Source organism: Caretta caretta, chromosome 2, assembly GCF_965140235.1.
Source record: "Caretta caretta isolate rCarCar2 chromosome 2, rCarCar1.hap1, whole genome shotgun sequence".
NCBI lineage: Eukaryota > Metazoa > Chordata > Testudines > Cheloniidae > Caretta > Caretta caretta.
In genome coordinates, this window is record NC_134207.1 from 2,968,015 (window position 1) to 2,990,363 (window position 22,349).

A 22,349-nucleotide genomic window follows, 5' to 3' on the forward strand; every position below is an offset into this window, starting at 1 on the left:
TTTTTCCCAATGTGAGTAGCATTTACAAACCTCATACAAGAGGGGGCAAGGGTTGTATTGGCTAGGAAATAAGAAAACATGGAGGCATTTAACTTATACTGGGCAGATTCAAGGGTATATAAATCAGTATAAGTAAATGTTTTATTTATGGTTTTTAACAGGGAATAATGCTGAACCAGGGTTGGGGCTGCACATACACCAATAAAACAAGTCTCCATGATTGCACCCACTGAAAATGTATGTGGCAAACAAAACGACGTTGCGTTTACTGCACTCTGGACCAGTGCCACCCAGGTATTTACGGGTACAATGCCTGAAACAACAGTACCGGTTAGGCACATGGCCAAGAGGGGGAATAAAATATACCCTTTTATCTATTTTCCTGCCTTTTCGGCGGGCTGCCGTTTAAATAGTCATTTTAGTTTAAGATTTTTAGTGGAGGGGGCTGAATGCACGGTTTACCTTTTAGCCGGGGGGGGTTGACACCTCTTTTAGCTGGGTATAATGAATTTAATTTTTGTGTTCCTTGACCTTTGCTGCCGTGTGGGAGACCAGCAGGACGGTATAGGGTTTTTTCCACTTTTCCTGGAGGGGCTCGTCTTTTTAGGTACGTACGAGCACTGAATTACCAGGCTGCAGGGAGTGGATGGGCGAATTCAAGGGTAGAGGCTGGGAATTCTTAGTATACCTGTGAAGAGACAAAAGAACAGCAGACAGGAAACACATATACTGAGACAGAAACCCATTTTTTAATTTTTACTTTTTTCCTGACACAACCGGTGTACCATTTATAGACCATGCCCTTTCAAACATAATTTTAAAGGGACTGAGCCCTAATTTACCCTTTGGGAGAGCACGGATCCGGAGCAGAACTAGGGGCAGGGCATTAGGCCACCGTAGGGAGGCCTTCTGGCATACTTTTGAGAGATGTTGCTTAAGGGTTTGATTGGTTTGCTTCACTACCCCACTGGCTTGTGGTTTTTAGGGTGTATGGAGCTTTTAGGGGATTTGTAAGGCATCTGAGATGCTTTGGATGATTTTTGACGTGAAGTGTGTTTTATTGTTAGATTTTATTCACTGGGGAAGTCCAAAGCGAGGAATAATTTTTTTAACAAACTTGAGAGCCACTGTTTTGGCAGTGCAATTGTGATATGGAAAGGCTTTTGACCATTTACTGAATTTATTCACTATAACAAGGAGATATTTGAATCCTTGGGTCCGGGGAAACTTAGTAAAGTTTATTTGCCACACCCGTCCGGGGCCTGGAGTGGGTTTCAGGGCTGCTGGTGGTACTGGGTGTCCTGGTCGGGGATTATTTTTTTGACAGACTAGGCATTCCGCCTGTACCTGGGCAGCCAGGGGTCTGAGTCTGGAGGTTATGAAGTACTTTCCCATTAGTTGGATGAGTGCCTCCCTGCCAGCGTGAGTGGTTTGATGTCATTTTTGTAATACTGGCAGAATTGGGCCCTTTGGTAAGAGGACTTTCCCTTCCGGGGAATGAAGCCATTCCTTTTTTTTTTGGAGACCAAGTTTGTCAGCTAGCTGTTTTTTTTTTTTTTTTTAGAATACTGAGGGGTCGGGAGCTCCCCCACTGATGGGATCAGGGCATGCACATAGGTGTTCTCAGTCTGAGGGGACATTAGGGTGGCAGCATGCTTTGCCTCTCTATCTGCCCTGGCATTACCCCTGGTCACATCTTGATCCTCCCTCTGAGGGGCCTTACAGTGTACCACTGCCCCTTCCGAAGGGAGTTGCACGGCCTCTAGGAGCCGGAGAATTTGGGGCCCGTACTTGACTGGGGAGCCTTGGGCTGTCAGCATTCCCATTCTGCTTCCACAGGCCAGCATGGGCATGCAGTGCACCAAAAGCATATTTGGAATCAGTGAAAATATTGACCCGGTTTTTTTTGGACAGTTTGAGTGCATGGGTCAGGGCCACTAGCTCAGCCAACCGGGCAGAGGTCCCAGCGGGCAAACTTTTAGCTTTCACAGTGTTATTGAGGGTCACAATAGCATAACCCGCCCTTTTTTGCCCTTTAGTACCATGCTGCTACCATTAGTGTACCACTTATAATTTGCATTTGAGAGGGGCACATCCTTCAAGTCCGGGCGGCTAGAATATTGGGCATTTATGATTTTTAAACAGTCATGTTTTTGTTTTTTAGTTTTTGGTAAGAGGGTGGCAGGGTTAAGGGATGGACAAGGCTGCAGTGTGACCTTAGGGTTTTTTAAGAGCTTTGCTTGGTATCTTGCCATACGCGCTTGTGTGAGCCAGAGGCCGCCCTTAACATCCAGTAAAGCGCGTACCATGTGTGGTGTAAAAACCTGTATTGTTTTCCCTAGTGTTAGTTTTTCTGCTTTTGCCAGGGTCAGGGCGGTGGCTGCCACTGCCCGCAGGCACGCTGGCCAGCCCTTGGCTACTTGGTTTAATTGTTTAGAAAAATATGCCACCCAACGTTTTTATGCTTTTAGCAGCTGTGTGAGTACTCCCAGAGCCACCCCCTTTTGTTCATGTACATACAACTGAAATGGCTTGGAGAGATCTGGCAGACCTAGAGCCGGGGCTTCTATTAGCCTTTTTTTTTTAGGATTTTAAATGCCCTGTTAGCCTCTGGGGTCCAATGAAAGGGGTCATGGTTTGCTCCTTTTACCCAGTTGTACAGGGGTTTAGCCCATAGTTTAAACTTCGGGATTTATATTTTACAGAAGCCTGCCATTTCCAGAAATGCTTTGAGCCACTTGCGATTACTTGGGATAGAAACTTGGCATATGGATTCCTTCCTCTCATTTGAAATCTGGCATTTCCCCTGCCGTATGTAGAACCCTAGGTACTGTACCTGTGGGAGAGCAATTTGAGCCGTACTTTGTGCTACCCGATATTTTCGGAGTTTCACAAAATTTAGGAGACTTACGGTGGCTTTAAGGCAGGGAGTTAAGCCCACAGTGGCAATTAACAGATTATTTACATATTGCAAAAGGAGGGCTCTCTTATTATCCCACTCCTCTAGGTCCCTGGCCAGAGCCTGGCCAAAGAGGGTGGGGGAATTTTTAAACCCCTGTGCTAAAACTGTTCAGCAAAGTTGCTTTTTAACTTTGTTTCGGTCCTCCCATTCGAAGGAGAAAATTTCCTGTGATGAGGTGTCAACTGGGATGGCAAAAAAAGCATTTTTTAAATTAAGAACTGAAAAATGGGCATACTGTCCCCCTATAGAAGCCAATAGGGTATACGGGTTAGGGACAAGAGGGTGCAAAGTCTTAACCCATTCATTAACTGCCCTTAGGTCTTGTACCAGCTGGTACGTGGCATCAGGTTTCTGTACGGGTAAAATGGGAGTGTTCCAGGCTGACTGACATTCCCGGAGAATACCGTACGTTAGAAATCAATTTATGGTTTCCTGTAACCCCTTTCTGACTTCCTTCTTGATTGGATATTGCTTTACCCGCACCTGGCCTTTCCCGGGTATGAGCTGGACATGAATGGGGGGTTGGTGAGTAGCTTTTCCTGGGATCCCTGATGCCCACACAAGGGGATACACTTGAACTTCCCACTGGTCCCATTCTGGGGCTTGCATAGCTGAGGGTTCAACTGCAAGGGTCATAATCCATGCATTTTCAGGGGGTAAGGTAAGGGTTATTTCATCTTGAGTAAAATGCAGGGTGGCACCTAGGCGACACAGCAGGTCCCATCCCAGCAACGGTGTTGGGCATTCAGGGAGGTATACCAGCTTGTGGGATATTGTTCTGTTTCCCAAAGCATAGTTTGCTGGGGCATACACTAGGCTCTTGGTATCTTTGCCTCTGGCTCCTGTCACAGTGAGGGAGTCTGCTACTGGCAACTGAAGAGGTTGATTTACAGCAGTTTGTGCCGCTCCAGAGTCCACTAAAAAAATCTATTTTTTCATTTCCCACCCGCATTTTTACTCGGGGTTCTAAGGGTAGGATGATCCGTCTCCCCTGACACCCCTATTCCTGTTCTTCTGTTGCCATCATAGAGGTACCCCCCCTTTCCTTCTTGTTTGGGCACTCATTCTTCCAGTGTCCCTCTTGCTGACACAGGGACACTGATTGCTCCCCAGTTGTCTCTCCCGCGGGCCTGGACGTCCGCGTCCACGGCCCCTTCCTTCTCGTTCACTTTCCTTCGTGCGTGCCTGCCTGCAAAGCCGCTACCATCAATCTCACTTGCTCCTTTTTTCTTTTTCACTTCTTTTAAACTATACACTTGATTTGCTGCTTCTAAAATCTGTGCCATGGTCATACCCATTAAATCCTCCTTTTTCTGTAGCTTTCTCTTAATGTCGGGGGCTGCCCTGCTTGTAAATACTTCTTTAATAATTGCCTCAGTTTGCGGATCATTAGGATCTGCATTGGTATACTGTCGGATCGCGTCTCGAATGCGCTGTAAAAAGGCTCCAGGGCTTTCCTTTGGGTCCTGCACTACCTCATATGGTTTAGTCCAATTATTCTGTCTGAGAGCTGCATGACGGAGTCCAAACAGTAGCAGCTCCTTATAGGAGGTGAGGTGGGTCACAGCCTGATTGTCATTTGGGTCCCACCTAGGATCCTTTACGGGAACCTGATCATCTGGGGTCGGGATATTGTTACGGTCCTGGTCATATCGCCTCTTTGCTTCCTCCCTTGCTTTAGCTATGACCTGTTCTTGTTCAACCTCAGTCAATAATGTTCGCAGAAGGACATTACAGTCATCCCAGTCTGGCTTGTAGCTACTAAGACATCCCTCAAAAACCGATACAAACTTGCTTGGGTTGATAGAAAATTCTCCAGCCTGTGCTTTGAAAGCGGCCAGGTCCATAGGATTAAAAGGTGCATGAGTATAGACCTGCATGGTTAGGGCTGGTCTATCTTCTGCTGCATTCCGAGCAATTTTAGTCTCGGTAAGTAACGGGTATAATCCAGCAGATGGAGCTCGAACCTCACTATGAGCTTCACTAGGAATCTTACTCTGAGCCTCGCTCTGTGTGGGTGTAGGGGCCGAAGGGGGCACACTCTGTGTGGGTGTAGGGGCCGAAGGAGCCTCACTCTGTGTGGGTGTAGGGGCCGAAGGGGGCACCGGATCTGCCATTACATTTGGGGTGGGGGTCCGGGGACTGACATTAATTGCTACCAGGCCAATCGGGGTTAAATTACAGCATTGTAAAATATCAGTACGAGATCACAAGGTCATAAACAAGTAAGCATACAAATGCTCATTCCACTTCCCCGTTCACTGACAGAACAGGAGTAACTGGAGGATTGTATTATGATTTAGTGATCCTCCAGGAGGCCACTGTTCCTGGTCCTCTAATTGGTACTGAGGCCAGGCAACCGTACAAAATTGCTTCAATTTACCTTTAGTCGTTGGATCTGATCCAAATACCTTCCAATTTACTAAAATACACTCTAGGGGCATGCACCGTACCCTACCTCCCGTGCTCTGTTCCTGTCCCATACCTACAGGGTAACTCTGGGCGTCCCCAGGTTCCAACAGAGCATACAATCTGGATTTCAAAAGGTTCCTACCTTATCCGAGGGACCGGTTCCTCACCGTCGCCCACAGCTGCTTCTCCACTATATGAGTGCGTTGCACCGTTGTGCCCTCCGGGGTCGATCAAATCGCGTCTCCTCCGAGGCCCCCAATGAACTCACCGGTGCGCGCTGGGCGTCGATTGTCGCTACAATCCTCGACCTCCAGAAGGGATCCGGGCAAGGCTAAATAGCAGCCTCGTCGCCCCACGTTGGGCGCCAAAAGCTGTTGCCAGCACCCAGTGCCCAGAGACAAAACACCAGCAGGGGTTCATTACCCGGTGTGCTTCACTCAATAATCACAACGGGGTGGAGAAGCAGAAAAGTTTATTTGCAGCTGCAAACAAGGTACAGGGAGAATAGAATCTCAAATCCTGCACCCAGAGCAGGTCATTACACACACTTTTATATTTCTTAATGCTACTGCACTACACATTAGCCAATCAAAACTTTGCACAAATACTCTGCCTTCCTTATATGGGTTACAGCAATGTTTATTTCCTGCAACCTCTAACAAGCATTCCTAGCAACTTAAACAACCAGCACATTCTGTCTGGCCTTGTAACTGTCTCTCCTATTATCTTTAACTTGGCGTCAGCAAACCTTACACTATAAGGCATTATTTACAACTGAAACATTGTTCTAAGAGCAAAAGAGCTTACTCAAACCAGCCAGGCCTGAATTTTATTAAGGGGGGTTGAGAAGAAGCCCTTAGGCCTTCAACAGGGAGACCTCCTTGACCCTTATGGCCTTCCATCCCCTCAACTTAACTAGTGGCCATGCCCTGGGGTCTCCAACAGTGTGGAAACTTGTAGCAAGAAGGAAAAGATTCCTGAACTTGTGTGTGGCAAAGGGAAGGAGAATGCTTCTGACCTTTTGTCTAGTGAGTCTATAAATTTGCCTGAAAGGGGATTGTGTAGGAATCCGCCTGCCAAAGGTGATCATGGATGTAAGTGAGACCCAGAAAGAGTCTGTTGTTGCTCAGGAAAGTGTTCCTCTAGAGCAAGCCCTCGGTGAAGAGGGTAAGGGCAGAATTTCTGAGAGGGGTGAATTGTTGCTTAGAGAATCTCCCAGGAAAAGAGATCCTCATGGTAGTCTATGCAAGCAGTTTGCCGCAATTGAAGGGTGCAAAAGTGAGTTAATCAAGGAAGTTTCAGTTCCTAACAGCCAGAAATTTTCTGTGGTGAATGGATCCACTGACTTTCCTGTTGAAAGATCCAGTGTGGATAGCTTTGAGAAGGTCTCAGATGGAGTAAGAGCTGTTAAAAAAGTTGAACAGCCCTATAACCAAGTGGCTGTGCTTGACCAGTTTGTTGGGGATACAAGGTTGTTGAGAAAGGAATGTCTCCATGCCAATTCTTTGAGTGAGCAGTCTGTGCTTCAGGGTCTAAGGACAGATTTAGTTACTGGTGTTTCAGAGCAGAACACTTTTATGGCTGAACGCTTAAGGATGCAGGGGAGAGCAAGCAAACTGTTACCCTCAGACACTTTGGATTTGTGCGGTATCTCTTTAAGACAGAGTCCAGCCTTGGAATTGGTAGCAGCTGAAAATCTAAAAGCTAGTGTCTGTGTTGATGCAAAGTACCTGGCTGACAAGGAGAAGAAGGACTTGCTAATAGCTATTAGCACAGAAAGACCAATTCTGCTGAGCAAGAGAAATCAGGGTTTGATCCTTCAGGGCAAGGGAAAAGAAGAGAACTTACTTTTGCAAAGGGAAGCCACAGGTTAACCCTAAAAACGCCAAAACCCCAATGGTATTGAGTGAAAAGTGTGGCATGACGAAAATAATTGTAAATGGACACTTGCAATGAATTTGTTGTTATTGCTCATGGTAATTTTGTAATGAATGTGTTGCTAATACCAAGAATTGTAAAAATGTACAACGTGCCCAATCTTTTGGAAAATCCCTTAATCATGTTGAAAGTGATACATAAGAACACACCTTATGTTAAAAGGCCTTGCAATACGGATGGTGCACTGTTAATGCCTGTAAACAGTATTGGAACTTTTCACAGGGGAAAAGACATTCCAGACTTGATGTGCTGTATGAAAAGGGAAACTGAGGCACGCTACCATATTGCTTTCACGGCTAAATGCCAAGATTCCTGTACTATGGACAACATTAATATCTACATTGACTTGATGTAAATTGGATTCCAAACATTTGCAAGAGCTTGTATGGATAAAGTAGCTATTTTCTTTAGCTCTTGGCAAAATCACATGAGACATACAGGAACCACGCTGCAAGAGCAGATCCAATCCACTGTTGTTCTAATCAAGTTGTATCTTAAGTTTGTAAAGAGATTCAATCATGTTATTGAACATGACTTTGGAAAATAATTTTTGTTATAGACTAATATGGCTTCTAACCCAGTACAAGCTATAATGAGACAGAACCCAGGATGGGGAGCTCTTGGGATGCACTCAGTGATGTTTGTGTCATCCCCTCCTGCATCACTGAGGGTGTGACGTTAAGAGTGTGATATAATATCTCATTGAAAAGTGACAGGCCAGAAAGAGCTAATTAACTCACAGACTGACCTGACCCATGGCTGGACTGCAGAGACTGGTTAGGAAGATGTGTAAATGAACAGACCTTTGAAATGCAAGTCTGCATTGTTAGAGGAGTAGATGTTTGCTCAGGTCTTCTGATGTCAGCAAACAAGTCTTGTCTATGGCTACGGCTTTGATTCAAAGATAAAAAAAAAAGAGGAATATTGACATTTATGAAGACACTGGAGTGACAGAGTATTATTGTCTATGTCTCTTTGAAGGTTGTGGTAACCTGTGTCTGAACTGTTTAATGGATAAACTACCCCGTGCTAATTGCCAGGATGTTTGGGAGAAGGAAAGTCAAGCCGATTGTTTTCTCAGGCCAAATAGCTGCAGGAAATGTATAAAACCCTGGGACATGATCCTTCTTCATCTCAGATCTGCTTTGGGTTTCAAGAGGGGGAAACCTTAAGCCATCAGGATTGAGATCCCCAGTCACTGACTGGAGTCACCCTGAACATGGCCATTGGACTATAACCCCTAGACTATTTCTAAAAGGACTTTTGGCAACTACAAGCTCATCTCTGCTCTGTATCTGGACCTCAAGAATTGAACTCAAATCTGTCTGTATATTGATCTTTTAACCAACGCTCTCTCTTTTCTTTTTAAATACATTTTAGTTTAGTTAATAAGAGTTGGCTAGAAGCGTGTATTTTGGGTAAGATCTAAGTTATCATTGGACCTGGGTGTGTGGCTTACCTTTTGGGATCAGAAGGACATTTTCTTTTATATAAGATTTTCAGTAACCATCATCATATCTGACATGTGTGTCTGGATGGAGGTCTGAGGCTGGGCATTTTAAGAGAACTGCATTGTTTGGACGTCTGACTAACCAGTGAGGTGATACAGAAGCTGCTTTGGGCTGGCTTGGTAAATCTAAGTGTTGGGATATCCACCAGCATTTGGGATTTGTTTACCCCATTTGGTTTGCAGTTCAACCTGATTGAGTGATCTCAGCTGGCTCCTGCAGGCACCATCATCACAGTAGGATACACTCCGGGGGGCTGGGGCGTGTGGGGGGCTGATGCAGGATACACGCTAGGGCGTGTGGGGGGCTGATGCAGGATACACGCTGCGGCGTGTGGGGAGCTGGGGCGTGCTGGGGACCTGGGGTACGATACACCCCAGGGGGCTGGGGCATGTGGGGAGCTGGGGTACGATACGCACACTGGGGACCTGGGGTACGATACACCTCAGAGGGCTGGGGCATATCCTACACCAGCTCCCCACACGCTCCAGCCCCCCAGTGTGTGTATCCTACATCAGCTCCCCACATGCCCCAGTGTGTATCGTACCCCAGGCCCCCAGTGTGTGTATCGTACCCTGGCTCCCCACACGCCCCAGCCCCCCAGTGTCTGTATCCTACCCTGGCTCCCCACATGCCCCAGCCCCTCGGGGTGTATCATACCCCAGCCCCACCCATGCCCCAGCCCCCCAGTGTGTATTGTACCCTGGCTCCTCACACACCCCAGCCCCCCAGGGTGTATCCTACCCCAGCCCCCCACACACACTGGGGGTCTGGGGCATGGGTGGGGCCGGGGTACAATACACCCTGGGGGACTGGGGCATGTGGGGGGCCGGGGTAGGACACACCCTGGGGGTCTGGGACGTGTGGGGGGCGGGGTACGATACACACCAGGGGTCTGGGGCGTGGGTGGGGCCGGGGTACGATACACACCCGCACCCTGCAGGGCTCTGGCTGCTCTGTCCCCTCCAGACACAGCCCCACCCACCCTGAGACTCCGCTGGGCCCAGCCCCCACGAGCAGCCAGAGCCCCGACCTGCGGAACTCCCCGCCACACGGTGCGCGGCCACGCCCGCCCCGCCCCCAGCGCCTCGCCCCAGCCCCGCCCCGTCCAGCTTCAGGGCGGGGCCACATGAGGGCCCCGCCCATTCTGCCCACCACTGCGACGGGGGCCTGCGGGCCAATCAGCGAGCGCAATGCGGATTGGGGGCGGGGCCTGAGTCCGCAGGGTCCCGTCAGAGCGGGGCAGGAGAGAGGCGCCGCGATCCGGGCGGGCCAATCGGCGCTCGCGGTGAGCGAGGGGGTGGAGCCTGGGAGCGGGCGGGCCAATCGACGCGGGGCTGAGTGAGGGGGCGGGGTCTCGGCGGCCCGTGGCGGCGGTGGCGGACGGTGACAGCGGCGGTCATGGAGCTGCGGCGGACGGTGAGGAGAACTGCGGGCCCCGCGCCTGGGCGGGGGCTGCCGGGACCGGACCCCGGGGCCTGGGTCCACCCGGCTGCGGGGCGGGGGGCGGCCGGGACTGGGGCTGGCTCCTCCTCCGCCCGCGGGCTGGTTACTGGGTTTACGGTGTCGCCCCCCCCCCCGCCCCCGCCCCGCCGTGCATTCCGCGGGCTGGCTATTGTGTGCATTACGGTACCGCCCCGGTGCTTCCCGCGGGCTGGCTATTGTGTGCATTACGGTACTGCCCCGGTGTTTCCCTCGCGCTCGTTATTGGGTGCATTACGGTACCTTCCGCCCCCCGCCCCGGTGCTTCCCGCGGACTGGCTATTGTGTGCATTACGGTACTGCCCCGGTGTTTCCCTCACGCTCGCTATTGGGTGCATTACGGTACCGTCCGTCCCCCCACGCTTCCCAAGTTAGTGGGTTAGTGGGTCCATTACTGTGTGCATTACGGTACCGCCCCTCCCCCCGCCCTCCCTAGTGTTGGGTATTATGTGGATTTTAGGATATTCCCCCACACACACCTGTGGTTCCTGAGTGCTCGTTGTTATGTGTATTACGGTACCCCCCCCATGGTGCACTCACCCCCCCCTCATGGTGCCAGGTGCTGCACTGGCCTGGGGCTCCCACAGTCGGAGAGCCCCAAGCTCAGTGCTGCCAGTTTCCCCTCTGCCCCAGCCTGGCCGGGCTGCACAGACGCCCTTGGGAGTCGGTCTCTGCCACGCCGGGTCCCGGCGGGCTTTGACCACGCGTGGCCGGGGCAGGGGAGGCGGATGCCTGCTCCCGGGCCTGGTCTGCCCCAGACGTCGCCCCAGCTGGGACATCGCACCGGGGACCCTTGCCAGGCAGGGCTGGTGGCTCACTCCTGGGACAAGGGAGGCCGTTTGCGCCCGGGCACCAGATCCGCCCAGTGTGCCTGGCACTGGAAAAACACCCCGAGGCCGATTAGGAAACAGCTTCCTGAAGGCGACTTGCCAAGGCCGGCTGGGGGGCTGTGCTGGGGTGGGGGTGAGGGTGAGGGGGAGGAGAGGGGGCTGCGGCTGCAGCCTTGAACCACCGCCGCCATGGGACTGGCGGGAGGCTCCTTGATCTCATGTTTCCTCCCTCTCCCAAGGACAAGTTGTTAATCCAGCCTGAGGCTGGAAATGGGGATAAAAGCCGCCAGCTCCTTGTGAGTGCCCATGCTGGGCTCCCAGACAGGGACTGGGGTGCCCCATGGTGCTGCCCGGGGCGGCCCAGCTGTGCACAGCCTGGCAGGGAGCAGTCGGGGTGGCAGATCTGCCACCTCTCCTCCCACTGAGTGGCATGAGGGAGGGTGCGAAGGCAGGAGCCAGGGCAGTGTGCCCGCAGCTCGGCCAGGCTTTGGGCAGTCAGCGCCCATGGGGTGAAGCTGGTTTTGCCTGGTGGCTGCTGGGGGCAGGGACTGCCTGGGCTGGGCACTGTGCCAGGGGACCCTACGCCAGGGATGGGCAGCCCCAGGGCCACGTCGGGTTCCCAGATCATTTTATTTGGCCCACCACAGCCCAGGGCGGAGCAGCAGTCTGGTGGTGCCAGGGCTTAAGGCCACAAAGGGGTGCTGCGGGGGGAGGCCCCCTCCGTCTGTATCGTGTGATGCTATGGTGAGAGCCAATGGCCAGAGCCGGGCCCAGCCCTGCGGGACAGGCCCCTACCTGACCCCTCCTTCCCCAGCATCACTCGCCATCCTGGGGGCATGACCTGACCCCTCCTCCCCCAGCTTCAGCCACCACCCCTCCCCCGGCTTCGCCCACCCACTCCGGGGACAGGACCCGACGCCCCCCTCTCCCGGCTTTACCCACCCACCCCAGGGACAGGACCTGACCTTCCCGCTCCCGGCTTCGCCCACCCATCCACCCCGGGGGCAGGACCCGACCCCCCCCCAGCCCGGCTTCACTCCCTCCCCTCCTCCCCCGGGGCAGGCCCAACCCCCTCCTGCTCACAGCCCCTGGCCCACCAAAAGGTGGCTCTCTACCACCTGACAGCTGCCCATCCCTGGATGCCATTGAACTGTAGAGAGAAGTAGCGGCCAGCACACCTGTGGAAGGCGCAGTGAGCACCACGTGAACGGGCGTTACGCTCCCGGTATTGATCTAACCCACGTCTATGGGGAGTTGGGGTGTGACGTTCACCGACTGGAACGCGCTCTCCCAGCGTCTGGGTCACCCCAGCAGGTGTCCCCGGCACTTTGCCGGCGTTCGAGGGCAGGCAGGCTGTGAAAGCTGGGAGAGGAAGGGGGCTGTCGCCTCGCCCCTCCCCGGGCTGGCACTCAGCATCTGCCACGGAGACAAGGTGAGGACAGAGCAGGTTCAGGCCCAGGCGGGCACAGTCTGGTGACTGCAATCCAGCTGGGAACCCGGCTGGCTGGAATGCAGGTCCCCGAGGGGACGGGCTGCGAGATACGTCTCCTCTGGGTTCTCCTTTCCCGGGCTTTGCACCAGCGTTTGGCTCCAGCCGCCGTTTGGTCTCTAGAACAAGTCAGCTGCTCCTCTTCGCTAACGAGTGCGGCCGGGAGCCGGCTCAGCGCCCGTGGGGCTTGTTTGGGGCTGCGCTGAGCGGGCTTCTCCGCCGCGGAGGGGTGGGAAAGCTTTCTCCTAGGCCGGCTGGCCCAGACCATGGGGGAGCGGCCTGTTCCCAAACGCCCAGCCAGCCCCGAGCCTGCGCCCGCTTGCTGACTTCCCCAGTGGTTGAAGCAGTCGGCTCCCGAGGCATGTGCTTGCGACATAACACCCGTTTACCCAGCGTAACGATGCAGTGCTGATCCAAACAGGTCTAGCGGGCCCCTCGCTCTCCACGCAATGCCTCCGCCTGCCCGGGGAGCAGCGAGGTCTCACTGCGTCCTCACCTCCTGCGGACCAGCGCAGTCAGCTGGCAGGAAGTGGGCCTGCTCGGCAGGACTCCTGGGTTCTGCTGTAGGGTGACCGGCTGGCAAGTGTGAAAAATGGAGACGGGGGGTGGGGGGTGATAGGCACCTGTGTCAGGCAAAGCCCCGAATATCAGGATTGCGCCTATAAGATCAGGACAGCTGGTCACCGAGTTCCGTGCTCTGCCTCTGCCGCTGTGATGCAGCAGGGAGGGGGGAGCGTTGACCTGGGAATGTGCCCTGGGGAGGGGAGACCTGAGAGCCTGTCACCTGAGCCAGGAGGGGGAGGGGGAGGTAACACCTCTGCCCAGGAATGTGAAGACAGGCTAAGAAGGGAGCCTGCTGGGGGGGTTTAGTTTCAGTTTGGGGCTGGGTGGAGGAACACAGGGAACCCCAGGGCTGGGGTCTAAGCTCCCTGCTCCCCCAGAAGGACTTGACTCAGGGGTCCTGGGTGTGCCCACAAGCTCTGTTTTAGACTGTGTTCCTGTTGTCCAATAAACCTTCTGTTTTACTGGCTGGCTGAGAGTCTCAGTGAATCCCAGGAAGAGGGGTGCAGGGCCTGGACTCCCCCACACTCCATGCTCTGCAGTGCAGCTAGGTGGTGGTTTGGGTGCGGCTGAGCGAGGTGGGACGGGCATGCTGCCAGTTCTGTGCCTCTCCGGGTTTCCCTGGGGGCAGCTGGGGATGGGAGAAGCTCTGGCTGAGGGAAACTCTGGCTGGTGTCCCACGGTTCTGCTCTGGGAATGTCCCGGGCCCTGGCAGGTCCTGGTGGCAGTGAGTTCCGCAGGCAGTGCCCAGGGTGGCCGTTCCTCGCCTGCACTCTCGGGGTCCCACTGATCTTTGCACCTTGCCCCCCAGGTGCAGCTCTGCCGCTTTCACTCCCTCCTGCTGCAGAGGAGGTGCCCGTGGCAGCCGCCCGCCCTGCACTGCAGACACAGGCCCACCCCTCCGATGCAACGGTAAGCCCGGGGAGCCAGGAGTCCCCAGGACCATCCCCTGCCACCTGGGTGTGTTGGAAACGGCCCTCCCCACGGTGCCCAGCCCCGCCCAGGGCCTGTCTGCACCTGCCTGCCGGGCAGGGTGTGAAATAACGGGGTGGGACGGACCATTGGTGCCTAGGGGGGCCCACACTGAGCTTGCTCAGTCAGGGCAAACTGCGGAGAATGGGGCAGACGATCCCCAAACTGGTGGGTTATTCTAACACTTCGATTCACCCAGCCAGCAACAAAACAGCTTCTACAATACCTTGGTGGCGACCCAGGAGCCAACACACACTCCCCTAGAGCGACCCAGCCCGGGGCTCCCCGCCCCCGCAGCCCAGTCAGACGCCATGAGGATGCCTGAGAGTCTTGCTCATCGTGTATAAAGTTCTGCCAGTCCCCAGGGATCGGCCACGTCACCCCCCAGCTCAATGGATAGTTCAGATCTTACCCAAACACACGCTTCCAGCCAGCTCGTATTAACCACGCTAAGACTGATTAACCAAGACGAGAGAGGGTGGTGGGTCAAAGCTGGTTACACATCCGGATATGAACCGAGCTCTCCCAGCAGTTTCACAGCAGACATGGTGAGCTGCTGAGTGCAAAAAGTTCCTCAGGTTACAGTCCATGTGTAGGTTTCAGAGGAGCAGCCGTGTTCGTCTGTATCCGCAAAAAGAACAGGAGGACTTGTGGCACCTTAGAGACTAACCCATTTATTGGAGCATAAGCTTTCGTGAGCTACAGCTGAATGCGTCCGATGCAGTGAGCTGTAGCTCACGAAAGCTCATGCTCCAATAAATGGGTTAGTCTCTAAGGTGCCACAAGTCCTCCTGTTCTTAGTCCATGTGTAATTTGTTCTAATTCTTCCACAAGGAGGAGCAGGGACTCCAGACTGGAGCTGGAGATCTCAGTCTTGTGACTCAGGCTTCCTCTGATGAAGCTTAAGCAGATCTGAGCTACAGGATCAGGGCCCTAGAGTTCCTTTATAGATCCCCGGCAGCCTGCGACAGCCTCTGGCCAGCAGGCGTTCCTCGGGTGCAGCATTGTGGCTTTGCCGTAAAACCTCCTGTTGCCTGTGTATGCGCACGTAACTCGTTGCGTTCACCAGCACAAGGTAATTCTCCACTGGGCACTTGGCAAACTTCACTGAGAACTAGAGCCAGTGACGTCATCCCACCCAGGTTCCAGCTCCACGGTAATGTCCCCGTCTGATCTCGGGAGCAATAGGCTCCAGGGCCAGCCAGGGACCGGCTGGTTACCTGGGTACCCTCTGACAAGAGCGAGGCACACAGCCAGTTAGGATTCGCCGCTAATGCTCTCGCAATCCCGGTTTGCGTCTCCAAGCGCTGGTCTCTCTGCCGTGGCTGGAGCTGTTTGTCAGGACGGGCCCAGTGACCATTTACAGACTTTTCTAATATGTCTGTAAAGGTAGAAGTTGGGTCATTTCGCCTGCCAGTGGCATGACCCTGTCCGGCTCCATGTCACAGGGGGTTGGGCACTGCCCAGGCCTGGCAGCCCCGCCACTGCCCCTCCGCTAGCAGGCCCCGTCGGTTCACCCTTGCTGGGCCGCCAGCCAAGGCCTGTCTGGAGGGGGTGTGGCCTGGCTCTGCTGCACGGGGGGGGCATGGCAGGCACTGGCAGCGGGGGCCATGGAGGGTGGGGTGGGGCCGGGCAGGGCGGTCCCAGGTGCCGTGGAGGTCCCAAGAGCGTGGGGCAGTCACAGGGAGGCGTGGTGACCCCGGGGTGGGGTGGGGCAGTCACAGGAGGGGGCGGAGGTCATGGGGGGGCTCTCACCACTGTCCCCTTGTCCCTCCAGCGGGGGCCGGCGCAGGGGCCTGCTGTGGAAAGCGCTGCTGGCTGCGGGGTTGGGGCTGCCCCTGGCGGCCGGGACGCGCTACGGCCTGGCTGACGCCCAGGAGCGGAGGAAGATGCGGCTGCTGGTGGAGGGCGTCGGGCGCTTCAGCAGGTGGGTGTCGGCAGTGTCACACCCCCCTCCCCATCCCAGTACGAGGGGCTCCCTCTGCACGGGCGCCCAGGCGACTCCAGGGAAGGAGCAAGCTCCCAGGCCCCACTGCAGGGGGAATCAGGTCTCCTGGGTTCTCTGCCGGCCCCAGGCCAGTTGTCCTTCCCGTGGCCGTGCTGAGCCGTCCCGCCCTGTCGCTGCAGGTCCCTGTACCTGGGCATGCGGATCTCGTTGGATTACTGGTGGACGGCCCACGTGGTGCTGCGGGGCGTGGACGAGGTATGTTCCCTGCTGCATGGGGACCCGTGTGCCCCTTGGCTGCGACCCAGTGCCAGTCCCCTCCCGAGCCAGATGGGTCACTGCCAGGCGCCCCGATCCCACGGTGATGGGCATGGGGTCAGTGTGCAGGGGGTCACAGATGCTGGGTGGAGGGGTTTTCAGAGGGGGAGCCCCTCTCCTGCCACTGCTGCTGGCGTCCTGGGCAGGTCCCGCCTCCCTGGCCATGCAGCCCCCAGGGCGCAGCGCCCCCTGCTGGTGGGCGTGTCCCTCCATCGAAGCCCCATTACCCCTTTGCTTGGGACATGTCTTATGCTGGCCATCCCCAGGCGCCCCCTGCTGGCCGGGTCCCTGTGCCCCCGGCCGCACTCTGGCACCCGTGCCCCCTGCTGGCCGCACTTGGGCGCCCGCGCCCCCTGCTGGCCGCACCTGGGCGCCTGCGCCCCCTGCTGGCCATGCCCTGCCGGTGCTAACGGCTGCTCCCTGCCCCGTCTCCCTGTCGGCAGAACAGCCCGGAGTACAAGGAGGCGACGTCAGCCTGTCATCAGCGAGCGGCTGACTGCCTGGTGCAGGGCGCCATCCGCAGCGGGGGCCTGTACATCAAGCTGGGCCAGGGCCTGTGCGCCTTCAACCACCTGCTGCCGCCTGAGTACATCAGCACCTTGCGCGTGCTGGAGGACCAGGCCCTCAAGAGGGGCTGCGGGGAGGTGAGTGCCGGCTCTGCGGGGCTCCTGGAGATGGGCATCACTTCAGCCACCACCACTGCCCCCAGGGCGAGGGGCCAGGCTGGCAGCCCTGGGGCTGGAGCCCCCTCTGCCTCTAGCTTCTCCCAGCTGCACCGGGGGGTGGGGGGGGGCTGGGCAGAGCTCTCCATTCTGCACAGCACTGACTGAGCACCCGCCGGCCCCCCCGCCCTCTGGAGCATGGGCGCTGGTCGCTCCTGCAGGCTGGGTGAGGGGGACACCTGCCCGAATCCCCCCACCCCCCAACTCATAGCACACAGAGCACAGCTGGAAACTCTGCTGCCCTGGGGCCGCTCAGAACCAGAGCTCCCGCATGTGGCATCTCCAGCGGCTGAGCCCTCCCGGCCGGCCCTGCCCGCTCTGGGCACGAGCCGGTGCCGGAGGGCAGCTCCCTGATGGCCCGCCCTCCCTGTCCCCTGCTGCAGGTGGATGAGTTGTTCCTGGAAGATTTCAAAGCCACAGCCGACACGCTCTTCCGGGAGTTCAACTACGAGCCCATGGCCGCAGCCAGCCTGGCCCAGGTGCACAAGGCCCGGCTCCAGGACGGCACGCTGGTGGCTGTCAAGGTGCGTGAGCCGGAAGGGCTGCTGTGACTGACCTCCCTTGCTGGGGCTGGCTCCATACGGGGCCCTTGCCTCCCCCGCGGTCCCAGTCAGAACAGCCGGGCTGGGGTCCTGGAGCCAGAGGGGCCCAGCTGCAGCCCTCTTCAGCCCCACAGTCCTGGCCCCAGCCTGGGCTGAGAGCAGCCCTGCGTTGCTGGGTGGGAGCAGGGGCAGGCAGCTCAGGCTGATGGAGGGGGCCTGCAGGGTGGAGGACAGGCTAGGACCCGAGGCAACTCCCAAGACTTGCCTCCATGGGAAATCTCCAGCAGCTGCTCCCCTAGGGCTGGGGCTGGGAGGGAGATGGGGGCTCTGCCCCAGGCAGGGGTGTGTAGTGCCCAGCATGGAGCAGCCCCGATCCCTGCTGGAAGCCTCCCGGGCACGGATACTCAGCATGAGGAGCCAGGACGCTGCCGGCTCCGTGGGGCTGCAGTCTGAGCCCTGCAGGGGGTGCTGCCAACGCGAGGCCCCCTGCTCTGCAGGCAGACAGGGCAGCATGTGGGGGGGGGCGGCCCCAGGCTGGGGGTGGTGAATTGCATTCTGGGACGTGTCGTCCCTGAGGGCAGCCAGGGGCTGAGGCGGGTCTCTGCCCCCCAGGTGCAGTACATCGACCTGAGGGACAGGTTCGACGGGGACATCCGCACGCTGGAGCTGCTGCTGCGCATCATCGAGTTCATGCACCCCAGCTTCGGGTTCAGCTGGGTCCTGAAGGTACCGGCGCCGCCCGAGCCCCTTGGACTGGTGCCACATCCCGGGTGCAGGGCCGGTGCTGCCGGGTGCGGGCGCTCCAGGCTCTGTTCGCCCCGGGCGCCAGCCCAGCCCCGCCCTGGGCTTGGGCTGTTAGCACCCGCCCGTGGGCCCTGCCCCAGGCCAGGAGCTTCCCTCCGTGCCGGCAGGACGAGGCGCTGAGCGGAAATCAGGGCAGTTGGTGCCCCATGCTGCGGGATATGTGCCCCCCCTTGGCATAGGAACGCTCTGGCTAGCCCAGCTGTAAGGGGCCCCTGGCCATGCCATTGCCCACCCCTGCCCTCCCTCCCCCTCCGCAGGACCTGAAGGGGACGCTGGCCCAGGAGCTGGACTTCGAGAACGAGGGCCGGAATGCGGAGCGCTGTGCCCAGGACCTGCGCCACTTCCCATACGTCGTGGTCCCCAAGGTGCACTGGGACAAGTGCAGCAAGGTGGGGACGAAGGATGGCCGTGCCCCGGCCATGGCTCCAGCTGCCCACGCTGCGCCCCGGGCGTGGGGGCCCAGCCACGTCTCCAGCCGCCAGCTGGGTAGGACGCCTGGCTGCAGCCTGAGCTGCACAGGCCCCTCCTCTCCTGGGGCCGGGTGGGTTTAGCCTCCAGCCCCAGCAGGCAGCTGGGGTCACCCCCTCACCCCAGACATGGGCTCTATGGAGACTAGCTCCTTCCCCCCCAAGGGGACACAGGAGACCCCCTCGCCCTGGTAACTAGGCCCAACACCAGGGGAAGGACCCGCCTGCACCCCAGCCCCTGGGGCCGTAGGGCTTACCCTAGTTCTCTCTGGCTGCATCCTGGAGAGCACGGCCCCAGCCCCCGCCCACCCCCTCCTGATCCCCATCTGCTCCCTGCAGAGAGTCCTGACGGCAGATTACTGCGAAGGCTGCAAAATCAACAATGTGGAGAGCATCAGGGCGCAGGGCCTGGGCCTGAAGGACGTGAGTGAGGCGCTGCTGTTCGGTGAAGGGGGAGCTTCCCTGGGGTGATTGGGGACCAGGAAGGAGGGCCCAACAGGCAGAGTCCCAGTAGATTCTGTGAACCTGCCCCTGGGCATAGGGCTGCCATGTTTAAGCTCCCCACCCACCACAGCCGCTCGTAGCATTCCTGCAGGTTGGGACTCAGCTGCCACGGTCCACCCCAGAGGCGGCTGCATTCACCGGCAGGCAAAGCACTCCCCTTCCGCACGAGCACTGCGGAAGGGCTGAATGATGGCACTTGCTGAAGGCCCTTCCCTGTTCAATGGAGCCCCGGTGCTACCTTGGGCCCAGCTGCCCTTGGCTGCCAGGCACCAGTGTCTGCAGGCTTGGCCCATCTGCTGCCCTTGGGGTGGGTGTCTGCCTTCGGGCACTCAGCAGCTCACCCCCGTCTCGCCCTCTTGCAGACCGCAGACAAGCTGATCCAGATGTTTGCCGAGCAGATCTTCTACACAGGCTTCATCCACGCGGACCCGCACCCTGGGAACGGTACGGGGGCGGGGGGAGCAGGGAAAGCCCAGCACAGAGGCACTGCCCTCTCCCCTCCATGGGCACCTTTGCCTTCGTGGCCCCCAGGCTGGGCCGGGCCAGGGGTTCGATCCAGAGCAGGCCGGCTGCAGCCCCCTGCCCGAGCGCCAAGGGGAGGCGGCCAGTGGAGGAAGCAGGTTGGGCGCCAAGGGGAGGGCTGGCTGCTGTGCAGTGACCTGCTCTGTGTTGCAGTGCTGGTGCGGAAGGGTCCTGACGGGAAGGCCCAGCTGGTGCTGTTGGATCACGGCCTCTACGAGTTCCTCAGTGAGAGGTAGGGACCGGGCAGGGGGCCGGGGGTTCGTGGATCTGGGGTAGCGCACCAGGGCCCAATGTCTCCACCCCTGCAGGCAGGGATGTGGTTACACCCCCTGTGGGGCGGGCAGCCCCGGGTGACGCGGTCCCACCCCCTGTGGGGCGGGCAGCCCTGGGTGACGCGGTCCCTCTCCCCGTGCGGCGGGCAGCCCTGGGTGACGCGGTCCCTCTCCCCGTGCGGCGGGCAGCCCTGGGTGATGCGGTCCCACCCCCTGTGGGGCGGGCAGCCCTGGGTGACGCGGTCCCTCTCCCCGTGCGGCGGGCAGCCCTGGGTGACGCGGTCCCTCTCCCCGTGCGGCGGGCAGCCCTGGGTGACGCGGTCCCTCTCCCCGTGCGGCGGGCAGCCCTGGGTGACGCGGTCCCACCCCCTGTGGGACGGGCAGCCCTGGGTGACGCGGTCCCACCCCCTGTGGGGCGGGCAGCCCTGGGTGACGCGGTCCCTCTCCCCGTGCGGCGGGCAGCCCTGGGTGACGCGGTCCCACCCCCTGTGGGGTGGGCAGCCCTGGGTGACGCGGTCCCTCTCCCCGTGGCAGTGACCGGACAGCGCTGTGCAGGCTGTGGCGAGCCATCATCCTGCGGGACGACGCAGCCATGAGGGCCTGCTCCGCCGAGCTGGGCGTGAAGGGTGAGTGGGGCTTGGGGGTCTCTGGCCTGGGCATGGGAGATGTGGTGAGAGGGGCCCCAGCCAATTCCCATGCTGGGGGCTGGTTCACTGCACTAAGCTGTCTCCACCTCGCTCGCCGGGGAGGGGGGGCGCAGAGGCTGGGAGGATTGAGTGGTTCAGACCCTCCGGCTCCTAGCCTGGGCCCCTGGGCTCTGCCCCGGCTCCCCTGACGGCCAGGCTTGGCCTCGCCCCAGATTATTTCCTCTTCTGCGAGATCCTGATGCAGAGGCCCATCCACATGGGGCAGCTAAGGCTGGCCAACATCCTGACGCGGGAGGAGACGCTCTACATGCAGGCCATGGCCCGGCACCACTTCGACCGCATCATGCAGGTGCTCAAGGACCTGCCCCGGCCCATGCTGCTCGTCTTCCGCAACATCAACACGGTGCGCAGCATCAACATCGCCCTGGGCGCCCCCGTCGACCGCTACTTCGTCATGGCCAAGAGGTGAGCGGGGCTGCCCCCCAGCTCCCGGGTACAGGCTGCAGCAACGGAGGGGAGCCCGTGGCACCAGCATGCAGCCCTGCCCGGCCCCACTGCGCCAGGGTGGGCTTGTGCCCAGTACAGAGGGCGATGGGCGCCGAGGGGAGCCCCGGGCCTGACCTGGCTCCTCTGTCTCTGCAGTGCTGTGAAGGGCTGGAGCAGGATCGCTGGCCACAAATCCTCAGGCATCCGCAGCAGCAGCCTCTTCTGCTGGCTCCGGGTGAAGTGGGAGAGCCTCAAGTTCGAGATCGCCCTCAGGTACGGTGGGGTGTGGGTGCGGGCTCCTGCACCGGGATGTTGACTCGAAGCAGGGGTGCTGCCGGCGCACGCTTCACGGGGTCTCTTTCTTCCTCCCCAGGCTGGAGACGTTCTCCATGAGGCTGATGGCCTCCTTCATTCGCTTCCTCGCCGACGTGGGCTTCCTCTCCGAGAGTGACCAAATCTACGAGTACCTCCAGGCCTAGCTGAGCTGCCAGCGCAGACAAGGGCAGACCCAGGCCTGCTGCGGCCTCGCGGGCTGACCGGATTGGACGCCAGGGGCAGCGAGCCTTGCCAGCGGGAGCCTGGGCCTTTCCCTGTGGCTGCATCAGCTCCGGGGGCCGCACAGACCCTGGTCTTACACTAATAAAAGGTGTGTGTGTGCCTGTGGGCACCCCACAGCAGGTGGTCAGTGGTGCTGCAAGGGGAGCGGTGGGGGGAAAGGAGCCAGGCCCCCTCCCTCGATGGCTTTCCGTGCAAGGGAGCCTGTACGGTGGGGCGGGGACACCCACTTCTCCAGACAGGCTGCCCGTGCGGCCATGGCCCCTCCTGGCCAGCGCTGGGGCTGGAGGGCAGGGGATAAGGCACATGCCTGCCCCTTCACCCTGGGGTTGCAGCCAGGGCCATGCTCTGCCCTGGCCTGGCCCCCAGCCTGCTGCAGCCTGGCGGGCCAGCATCTCTCTCTGGGCCAGC

The 22,349-nt window shown here is 58.2% G+C and overlaps 1 protein-coding gene across 2 annotated transcripts; it reads left to right on the forward strand.

The window, feature by feature from the left end:
- Window positions 1-10,162: 10,162 nt before the first annotated feature.
- On the forward strand, window positions 10,163-22,057 carry ADCK5 (aarF domain containing kinase 5). Of its 2 annotated transcripts, none has more exons than XM_048841897.2 (15): window positions 10,163-10,239; window positions 13,994-14,094; window positions 15,932-16,081; window positions 16,282-16,357; window positions 16,861-17,061; window positions 17,523-17,663; window positions 18,294-18,407; window positions 18,743-18,874; window positions 19,292-19,375; window positions 19,819-19,900; window positions 20,132-20,210; window positions 20,785-20,876; window positions 21,110-21,362; window positions 21,540-21,656; window positions 21,757-22,057. In XM_048841897.2, exons 1-15 carry the CDS (start codon window positions 10,222-10,224, stop codon window positions 21,860-21,862), a joined length of 1,746 nt encoding a protein of 581 aa, XP_048697854.1. In that variant the 5' UTR covers window positions 10,163-10,221; the 3' UTR covers window positions 21,863-22,057. The 2 variants fall into 2 exon arrangements, with proteins under 2 accessions (XP_048697854.1, XP_048697855.1); XM_048841898.2 differs by having other exon boundaries at window positions 21,142-21,362.
- Window positions 22,058-22,349: the final 292 nt, after the last annotated feature.